General features: G+C 34.8%; 1 protein-coding gene across 3 annotated transcripts in view; it reads right to left on the reverse strand.

Annotated features, from left to right (window-relative positions):
* Window positions 1-703: 703 nt before the first annotated feature.
* Window positions 704-11,873, reverse strand: part of LOC106878599 (high mobility group protein HMGI-C) — a 44,562-nt gene continuing 33,392 nt past the window's right edge. For 2 of the 3 annotated variants that reach the window (XM_014927856.2, XM_052967479.1), the window contains exons 3-4: window positions 8,622-8,654; window positions 704-5,798 (exon numbers count right to left, since the gene is read on the reverse strand). In XM_014927856.2, the coding sequence (XP_014783342.1) occupies window positions 5,700-5,798; window positions 8,622-8,654 (132 nt within the window). In that variant the 3' untranslated portion in view covers window positions 704-5,699. The remainder of the gene's footprint in view (window positions 5,799-8,621; window positions 8,655-11,873) is intronic. The other variant, XM_014927857.2, reaches the window with a different exon arrangement.

The raw sequence follows: 11,873 nt of genomic DNA on the forward strand, positions 1-11,873 counted from the left end.
ACATGGATTTACAAGGATTACACCTAAGGACTTACGGAAAGCTGAACTGTGAACTTTTATGCTTCTTTTTCTTCTCTTTCTTCATCTCCTTATTTCTTTTCTCCTGTCCTTTATGTCATCATTTCATTAATCTATACCCTTCTCATTTTCCCTATTTGTCTCCGATGACAAGATATCCCATATTCTGGGATATTCCAGCAACAGCTGTAAGACTTTGAATTTTTTCCAATATATGACTTGAGATGTTTGCCTTGCTGTTTGTTGTCCTCTTTAACAATTATATATATGAAAATTATGAGTTGCCCAGGATGTGCCACCCTCATAAGTGTGCCATAGGTCTCCCCATATGTGCCGCAAAGGATGTGCCACCCTCGTAAGTGTGCTATCATTCTCTTTTGATTATCTGCTCAGTCATGGGGATGTAAACTAACCAACACCTGTTGTCAAGTGGTGAGGGGACAAACACAATCACAAAGATACACACACACACATGGTGGGCTTCCACACAGTTTCCCTCTACCAAAATCTCTCACAAGGTACTAGTTGGCCAAGGGACGTAGTTGAAGACACTTGGCCAAGGTACTGTACAGTGAGATTGAACCTGAAACCATGTGGTCCCAAAGTGTGCTTCCTAACCACACAGACAATAAATACATTTAATACAGAAATAGTAACATAGAGTAAACATCACACAGAACTCACATTAAATAAATGTAGTTTTATTATCAAAATCTTACAACATGAGTAAATACCATCAAAACTTTCTAGATAAGTAAAAATCTAGTTTTACAAATTTATTTTATTTCTGTTAAACTAAACCCTGTTGTTGTTGTTGTGCAATATTTTCCCCTCTTTAATCTTATGCAGGTAACCAGATAATATATCAAGAATCACAGGTAAACATGACAAACAGCAATTTACAACAGCAATAATTAAAAAGAACATTGTTTCTCTGAATAAGACGGTTATGTGTCAAGTGTTTTTCATAAAGCCAGGATTCTGAATATTTGAAGTGTTACTAAGAAAATAAGGCTATAACAGAATAATAATGATTTCTAATTTAAGCACAAAACCAGCAGTTTTGAAGAGGAGAATGTCGGTTGATTACATTGATTCCAGTAAGTGAATGATATATTTTATCAACTACGAAAGGATGAAAAGACAAAGCTGACTTTGGGAGGAGACTAGTCGATTACATCGACCCCAGTGTTTCAGTGGTACTTAATCTAACAATCCCAAGAGGATGAAAGGCAAAGCTAACCTTGGCGGAATTTGAACTCAGAATGTAGCAACGGGCGAAATACTGCTAAGTATTTTGACTAGTGTGCTAATGATTCTATCAGCTCACCACCTTAATAATAATAATAATAATAATAATGTGGTATAAAAAGTGAATTCCAGGATCTTGAAGGACTTCCCCACAAAGACTAACCTTACTACTGAAGCAAGAAGACTAGATATGATTATAGAAGACAAAATAAACAAACAGTATAAGATCATAGATTTTGCAATTCCCAGTGATAACAGAGTCAATATCAAAGAAGATGAATAAAATTGAGAAATATCAGGATCTTGCCAGAGAACCGAAATAATAAGGTAACAATCTGGCAGAAATGTTACCATGCCAGGCAAAATGCTTAGCGGTATTTCATCTGCCATTACATTCTGAGTTCAAATTCCACTGAGGTCGACTTTGCCTTTCATCCTTTCAGGGTCGATTAAATAAATACCAGTTATGCACTGGGGTCGATGTAATCAACTTAATCCCTTTGTCTGTCCTTGTTTGCCCCCTCTATGCCTTTGGGCAATAAAGAAATAAATATATAAGTTGATGTGAAAAGTTCTACTCCGTTTGATACAAACTCAAGATATGAGGAAGGTTAAAAGATGGAAGAAAAATAATATTGAGGAAATATTTATCAGAACCTCAACATTCTTTATAGTTCTTTTTAATCCTTTTTTTTTCTTTCTTTAGATCATGATTATCCATAGCATTATCAAAAAAAACGAAAAGTTATGTCTATAAACTGACTGACATTCAGACAGAATCACATGTCAGGTGAGAAACAATGTCACACAAAGACAAGTATCATTACACAACAAACACACACACACACACACGCACACATATATATATATATATTATATACACACAGAGACACACACACAAACATACATACATACACACATTAATGCATTTCTATTCTAATATTTGCAACAGGAATTTCAGAGGAATTAGTTACATATAAATTTAAAGAAATTATTTGAAATTCTAAGAAATGATATAGAAATACTTTGTTTTAACACTCCAAAAATAGAAGTTATGACAAAAACTTTTACAAAAATATTCAGGTTACAATATATAGTTGAGAGAAACTTTAGTTTCCTTACTGAGATGATGGAAGAAAAATAATCTTTTCCAAATTATAAGATGATTTATTGTTCACTTTGGCTTTTATGTAATGTAATTTGATGAAAATTCCATAACCACCCCAACCCCATATTTTTCCCCATACACACACTCAAATCATAAATACATCATAAGATATAAAAAGAAACCTTGCTAAGTTACAAGTTCTATACATACAGAACCTGGAAAATGTTTCCAATAAAATGAAAAAAGAAAAAGAAATACAAAACAATAATGAAACACTGAGCTGAAAGTTTAAAAGTCACAACCTAGAAATACACAATACCAGTGAAATATGCAAACAGGCCACCTTAGTAGATTCTGTTACAATTCAGGCATAAAAACATTCAAATTATTTCAAAATATATTTGCAGAAATGTCATTAAATCTAGTATTTTTTTCTCTCTTTAACAAGTCTGAAATTGGCAGGGAGCCCTCTTGATTCCAACCTGCCTGAGACCACACTTGGTTTCATGATACAAAATCTCGTTTTGATATGCTTATATTCAAACGAAACCTTTCATCATAATTTTATATACGAACATCTTATGATGTTCCAACCACCAGCTTAACAATGAAGTCAGATATCTTACTATATCTCTCTAAATGTTTCATTATTTTCAAAATAATTGAAACATACAGGCAGTGTATTACTTAATAAATATGGTCACAAAAGGGTTAATATTTCTCAGATAATTCAACTAGATTAAAACACAATTACACTCTCAAAAGAAAGCTGAACCAAAACCAATAGTTTCAGTAATCGTTGGCACATGTTACCAGCAAATTTGTTCATCTACAAGGGATTTCTGTGTCAGCACCAAAGAATCCATTACAATTTTGTTTTCAATAGTTTGGTACATTTCTTTTAAATTATTTCAATTTCTGTTTGCAATGGTCCAAACTACTATTATTTCTACTACATCTTTTCTAATAAACAAACAAACAAACAAAAAAAAACATGAAAATCCACAACAAAAATGCCATAAAGAATACAATTTGTAATGAATAAAAATGTCTGATGTTCCATGAAAACAGTTAATGATGTTAATGAAACTTCTGGTGCAAAGGAAGTTTTTTTAGCTACATTTACACATCTTTGATCACACATATACATCTAATTTGGCAGGAAGAAATCACAATGACATAGAGAAAGAGGAAATATAATATTGTTTCTTTAGAAAACACCCAAAACTTTGACTAAATTGAAAATAAATCTTGTAAATTTCTGTGGAGTTAAATATTTTAAAATAAAAAAATGTTTATGTGAATATTAAGGGGAAAGAACTTATAGCATGCTGGCATGCCTCAAAAATCGTTAGAGAGAGATTTCCCAGCACCCCAAAATTTTCAACCTAAGGGGGTGAATTGTTTTTGTTTTCTTCTTCTTCTTCTCGCACTTATGTATATATTTATGTATAAATAAAACTACCCTTATCGCTTATTCAGTTATTTAAGAAATTAAAAATATGACTACTGTTTTATATTTTATTTTACTTTTAATATGATCACTTTCTGAGCATTATTCTATGTATTGTTCATGCATTCTCGACTACATTTTCTAATGAGTTTCTAATATGCATCTGAGCACCACATACAATAATTTCATTGTTGTTTTATTATGTTGAAAAGAATGGAGCTCAGTTTTCCTGAGAAATGATCAAAGTTGTAACATCATTTTAAAATGGAATCTAAAGGAAGAGATGTTAATTTCTTTTTTCTTTTTTATTTAGGAAATCAGGTTCAATAGCTAAAATATACTCTAAGAGTGAGAAAGTGGGAGCAAGGAAACATTTTTCTAATAATGGAATTTGCATTAAAAAATTTCCTCTAATTAGTCTTTCTATTACATGCACAGGACCTGAAATTTTGTTGGAGGAAGCTAGTCGACCCCAGTGCTCAACTGCTACTTATTTTATCAACCCTGAAAAAATGTAAAGCAGAGCCAGCCCCAGCAGAGTTTGAAAGAATGTAATGTCCAGAAGAAATGTTGTTAAGCGTTTTGTCTGATACAGTATCAAGTCTGCCAGATTATTGCCTTAAAATTTGTTCCAGTTATGAAATGTATTTTGTCTGACTGTTACTGAAAATAATATAGGTCATTATAACCATGGTTTTCAGAACACATTTGGATTTGATTGATTCTTGAGATAACTGAAGAAAGGTTGTCACACAGCAGGGTTAAAGCAGCTCCAAGCGAATAGCAACAACTATAAAACTCAACACACTAATAAAAATTAATAAGCTTTTCAGTACATAATTTGAACTAAAAATTGTCTGTTAGGCTAAATATGTATTGGCACCAGTTTGTAATATAGTTGAGCTTTCATCAGGAGAAACCTGAAACTGCCTACAAACATGGGAATTAAAGCAATGGCAGTACACTACAACAACTGCAAAATGTATTCCTTCAAAAACACTACTACTACTACTACTACAACCACTACATAAAACAACAAATCTTCTGCTCTTCAGTTTGAACCTAGTCACTTGGTAACACGTCTAAAGGAGTTACATAAGAAAACCGATTCATATCAACTAAAATGTAATCAGTCATGAGTGATGAATGATAAGATTTATGATTTGTGAAAGCATGAATTTTGGGCAACACAATTTATGGATTATGGAGTCCAGCAGTTAGTACGATAAGTGTTAGCTAATACAACATCACAAGGATAATAAGAATTTTGAGGAAATGCACTGTTTTGATATAAGTTTAAATATATATTTTGCAACATTTGACTTTGGAAAACGCACAGGAATAATTACACACACACATTAATACATTACATATACATATAGTAACGATATTTTACATATACACATCATATAGTAAGAATAGATTATGCACACATAGAGTAACAATACATTAAACACTAGCAACACATTTCTTATAATTCCTATCCTAGCATCTACGAAAAGAAAGAGGCTTTGGATAATGTTGTCCTAGGTGTACGGTGTCTATGGAAAAGACAAAATAGTTACAGCTGGAATAAATTATGCTATATTTATAAGCAACTGAAAAAGAATCCCATTATCTAAAGTAAACAAATTTTTACCCCAAATCCGCGCAAAATAATGATAAATACACACTATTTAATTTTACTAGTTGTCTCCCTTGCTCCTCAACTCTATTTTTCAATACTATATTTCTTTTCTCATGACCATTATTCTTTCTGCAACGCACACACGCACGCACACGTTTTGTATTATATATTCCTGTCGTTTACTGCTGCCATTGTCAGACACAGTGCCATCGTGGATGGAAGTATGGCAGAGAACTGGTCAATTAGTCAGTCCCCTCGTCGTCCATGTCATCTTTGCTGCCGTCTCCAGCTCCGTCAGATTCTATGTCATCTGGGTTGGAAGATTTGTTACGACGATCAGCCTGCAAAAAGAAAATACAGAAACTTAATGATACAATTTCAATAAAAATCATGTTTGATGAAAATGTTGTTATAATTAGCTCAGATTTTCAGAACATTAAAGTGAAAGAGTATTTGAAAACGCTAAGTAATAAGGGTATCCTCCAAATATTAATAATGGTTTCCTTCTATCAGAACAAAAGACCTATAATCTAAAGAATGGGATATACTTCCAAGAATGTATGGTTGTTACATCTAGCCACTCTTGAAAAAGTTTGTAGAACTCGTTCAGGATAAGCCAAATAATTAACCTTGATGTAGAAAGTTGTTTAACGATGTTCTAATCGACAAAGCAACTTTCTGTATAAATTCTCAAGCATGACCAATTGAGACTATGGATATTATCCAACCATCTCATTCTTAGTCTATCTACCCCTATGTCTCCTGTTGGTTGGCTCATCTTGAAGAATATATCTTGCAATTATTTCCTGCAACATTCTAATCACATGTCCATAGTACTAGAGCTGTGACCTCCCAATATGGAAAAGTAGCAGCTCAACCAGGAGACACTCTGTCATCTTCAAGCAATGCACTCTGTCAACTAACATTACAACAGAAATCCAGTAGCCACATAGAAAATATATTCCTGAATACCCAGCCTATCATATAAGATTCACGACTATTCTCAACCACAATATAGAGGTTAAACTAAATTCTACAGTGTCTCTACATTACTGAAGACGTTTGTCTGAGAAAATTCAGACAGTCAGCAATATCAGACATTGGAAGTGTGCTCAAACGTAACATTCACTTTGCAGATTCCTAACCAAAGTTAAACCTACCCAATGCAAGAACTGCACCAATGAAATCCAATGCATATGAATGAAATCTTATAAAAAAGAAACTATTAGGAGGGGGGGACTCCTAAATATTAAAACAAGAACAATGAAAGACTTAATGAGTGGAGAAATATCTAAATCAAGAATGGCTAAATGTATATGCTATGAGAAATGAGATTACAATGCAATGGAATAAAATCTTCATTGTTGATAGAGATACACAGCATGAATTTTTTTTTTTTAAAGAAAATAAAAGAATTTGTTAATAATCCAACTTGTAGATTCTATACTGACATCAGCTCAATATGGCTGCCTTTACGGAAAAAAATATAACAGATTTGCAGCCATAGTTGTACTTGTGTTTGTGACTTAGTGGTTAATAACATTATTGCCCTTTTAAACATGAAGGTTCTAATTTGAATCCAGCCTCAGTAACAAGATACCTGATGACATTTAGAGATCAAACTGCTGGTGACAGTATTTGTAGCCATCATCATCATCATCATTTTAATATTTGCATGGATCTGATAGAGTTTATAGTGGCAGATTTTTTTTTACAACCAGATGCCCTTCCAGCCACCAATTCTTGCCTGTTTCCGAGCAAAATAGTATTTCCCCATGGCCAGACTTGTTTATGCCAAATGTTGGGAATGAATGACACTGCTTGTATGACAGTGACAATCATTTACAACTCACAACTATCACTGTAGTACAATTACAGATACTATTACCATCATCACCCCCACTATAACCATTATCACCACCACTTCCATCATTGTTTTTACATCACCTTTTTGGATGTTGAACAAAACTTTAGACAGAGTTCTAAAGATGGATGCCCTTCCAGTTGCCAACCTTTACTTTATTCCACTGGTTTTCACTCAAAACCATGAAGCTATGACATAGATTGTTTACAAGAGTTGTAAGCAAGTGCACTGTTACTTAAACAATGTCAATATGAACACACACACACAAACACACTCACCGACATACATGTATATATAGGTGTGTGTGTATATGTACTGACGCACGTGTGTGTGTGTGTGTGTGTGTATGTACTTGCACATGTGTGTGTGAGTGTGTGTGTGCACATGAGTGTGTGTGAATGTGCATGTGTGAGAGAGTATGTGCGCTCACTTATGTGTGTGCACGTGTGTGAGTGTGTGTGTGTGTCGAGAGTTATGCTCATTGCTTCTGCAGGTAGTCTTGAGACCTGAGAGAGTGACACTATTAAGGTTTTCTTCTTGAACAATTACAAGTCAATGAATGCTGGAGAAACATGTGCAAGGTGGTCATTCCAGAGAGTCAATGTTCTGGAGAAGAAGGACTTGGATTATTGGTTTAGATTGGAGTCTGAGGAGTAGGGCAAAGACATGTGAGTTGGGAGTGCTTGAGACAAAGTGGCTTGAGACAACGGCCATTCTAGTAACAGTAGGAAAGTCAGAGACAAAAGATACTGTGTGCAGACTAGGGATTGGAGTGTGTTGGTGAAGAGCTTCAGGTTAATTAGTTAAATGACAGTTCTATGGGTATAGTTAAACTAACAGCAAGATCGTCTATGTTATACCACTAACAACAGGACATTGTGTATGCTACCACACCTACTATGACAACTACTACGACACTACCTACACTAGAGAACATTGATGATACTGCAACACTTACTACAACATTTATTGAGGATACAAGCTCCACTATCATACTGACTACAGTACAACACTGAGCATACTACCACATCTACAGCAATGCTTATATTACAGGACATTGATAATACTGCAACACCCACTGCAATATCTACTACGACATCTACAAGTATCACCACCATATTGCATATTCTACAGTACACTGAGAAAACTACCACATCTACTATAATTTCTACTACCACACTGACTACACTATAACATTGAGCATACTCTCACACCTACAACAGTATTGCCTACACTATAAAAACATTGATCATACTACCACACCTGCTACAACATCGACTACCACACTGCTACAACTCACCGTTTTGCTGTGCTGTTTCTTCATGAGATCTTTCTGGAAAACATAACAATATAATAACATATTAATAAAGTATACCCTAATGTATAGCGTAAGTGGTGTGTTGTAGCTTAGTATAACACACTAAAACACCACTACAGCATACTAGAATGAATGCCACTACAACACAGAAGAACACAACTGCTACACAATACTCCAGTAATATACTGTATTTGGTGGTATAAAAGACACACAAGAATATTAGACAGCAGCCCAATTTTAGTGGCACATATTTGGGAATTAAAGTCTTCAGAGCACTGAAGCGTGTAATACAGACCCAACTACATATAAAGGACCAGGGTGATTTTTTTGAGATTATTTCGTTGGGAAAAAGTGCATTTTGGATAGAATCAAATATGGTACTAAAACATCACCAGAACATTATTACGACCAGCTACAACACTACAACTACAATATTACTACAACATGCTAAGGACACTACAACATGCCAGAACACTACAATAACACACAAGAAATCCATTGCAATACACAAGAATACTACATCAACCTACACATTACTCTATATATCCAACTAACTAAAGATGTAGCCTCTAAAAGGTTGTACAATTTGTTAGAAATCATAGCCAAATCCTCCTCAAATTGCACCCTAGCATCTTAAAAATTATGTTCTCTGGACACATTGGATAATGTAGTTGAGGGTGCATTATGTCAAAATATAAGACAGGAAGGCTATGGCTGGCATACCTGTAATCACAGGTCTATTTGATTCGGATTGACTTAGGATTGAACAAGAAGAACAACAATTGCTGTTAACAACTACAACCAGTGATATAGCTAACGGGAGAGCAACCACTTCCCCCAGTACATTTTTCAAAATTAGCACTTTTTCAACAATTTTCTTCAACTCTTTAAGTTCACTTGTGTGATAAAAGTTTTTTGCTTATTACACGGTCTTGGGAAAACTTTCTGGAAATGTTACTTTATTTGACCAACCTCCTGTGTTTTTGAACAGTCTGTTCAATCTTCTGTGATGTGTGTTGGTGGCCGCTGACATCTGAAGAACCAAAACAAACCCTGACATCATAATCTCTCAATACTGGACAATCCCATGGAGTTTCATCTTTTTCGCATCATACCTATATCAGTAGTTGTAAGTTTCATACATAATGATATTGTTACTGAAATATGAAATTAATATACAATTATGTATATTATAACTAATGAAATATTTTGCATAATATATGAGAAATGAGTTAAAAATTGTTTGGTATATGTCACAGCCCCCCCTTTTTTTTTTGTCTTTTCCCCGACTTAAGAACCTGGGTATGCCTCTGACTACAGCAGGTAGATACATCAACAACACAGTAAAACACAACTAAAACATTGTCTCCATTATGATCAAAGCTGGCATTATCTTGCAAACCAGCTTCAGTAAAATAAGAAATGGATGACCATCAATTTTGACAATAAGTATTCAGTTGAAATAAAGAACAGATCAGTCCATATAGTCAAAAGCATGGCTCTATGGTTAAGAAGCTTGCTTTGCAGCCATGCGATCTAGGGTTCAGTCCAACTGTGCAAGTGTCTTTTAGTATAACCCCAGATTAATCAATGCCTTGGAAGTGAATTTGGTAGACAGAAACTATGTAGAAGGCAGCGAGCTGGCAGAAACGTAAGCACGCGGGGCGAAATGCCTAGCTGTATTTCGTCTGCCGTTACGTTCTGAGTTCAAATTCCACCGAGGTCGACTTTGCCTTTCATCCTTTCGGGGTTAATAAATTAAGTACCAGTTATGCACTGGGTTGATGTAATCGACTTAATCCCTTTGTCTGTCCCCTTGTGGGCAATAAAGAAATTAAAAACTATGTAGAAACTCATCATATGTGTGTGTGTGTGTTTATACCATGTTGAATCAGGAGTGTTTTTTGGATTTTCACTGATGATTTTTGGCAACTTGTGTCTCCATGATATATCATTAATTTGATACAATTAGTTGCCCAATCATTGGTGAATTGTTTAATCTTAATTTTCATATATAACATAAAACATAATTGTTTATTCTTTACTTTACAGTTTTGATAATGAGGGGTTAAAAAATTGCAATTAAAACCATTTAACACTTCCTGTAGAAAAAAGGACTGAGTGTGAGGACAGCAGCAACAATTACATAATCCAATTCAGGTCCAAGAATTTGAAATGCTACCTGCTGAAAGACCTATTCAAATTCGTTTTCTGAGACTGGCCTTCATGCCGGTGGCACGTAAAAGCACCCACTACACTCTCAGAGTGGTTGGCGTTAAGAAGGGCATCCAGCTGTAGAAACTTTGCCAGATCAGAATTGGAGCCTGGTGTAGCCAACTGGCTCACTAGTTCCCAGTCAAACCGTCCAACCCATGCCAGCATGGAAAGCAGACATTAAACGATGATGATGATGATGATTTTATCTTTGGAAGGCAGCGAGCTGGCAGAAACATTAGCACATCGAGTGAAATGTTTAGCGGTATTTCATCTGTCTTTACATTCTGAGTTCAAATTCCACCAACGTCGACTTTGCCTTTCATCCTTTCAGGGTCAATAAATTAAGTACCAGTTGCATACTGTGGTCAATCTAATCGACTGGCCCCACCTCCCCAAGAAATTCTGGGCCTTGTGCCTAGAGTAGAAAAGAATATTTTATCTTTGGGTATTAGCACTGCTTTTGTTGCTCTATTTATTTTGTGTGTGTGTTTGTCCCCCCACTATTGCTTAATAACCAGTGTTGGTGTGTTTACATCTCCATAACTTAGCATATTGACAAAAGCGACCAACAGAATAAGTTCAAGGCTTAAAAAACAAAAAAAGGAGTGGGATCAATTCACTTGACAATCAATGATGTGTTTACATCCCTGTAACTCAATGGTTTGGCAAAAAAAAAAAAATGATAGAATAAGTTCCAGGCTTCACAGAAATAAGTACTGGAGTCAATACATTTGACTAAAAATTTTTCAAGGTGGTGCCCCAGCATGGCCACAGTTTAATGACTGAAACAAGTAAAACATATATATAGATACATTTCAAAATGTAACTACATGTGGATCGTTTTTTTTTCTCCGTCTTCCTTTTCTCATGGACTTTCCTCTGTCTCCGGTTTCTGAGGAAGAGCTTTGCTGAAAACATAAAACACCCTTTCTTTCCTTCCCTGAGTGCTTTTTAATGCTTTGCATGTATCACATCCTCACGTTTTTTTTCTTGTTGATTTTTCATTTTTTGGGGATT

Source organism: Octopus bimaculoides, chromosome 4 (assembly GCF_001194135.2).
Source record: "Octopus bimaculoides isolate UCB-OBI-ISO-001 chromosome 4, ASM119413v2, whole genome shotgun sequence".
Lineage (NCBI taxonomy): Eukaryota > Metazoa > Mollusca > Cephalopoda > Octopoda > Octopodidae > Octopus > Octopus bimaculoides.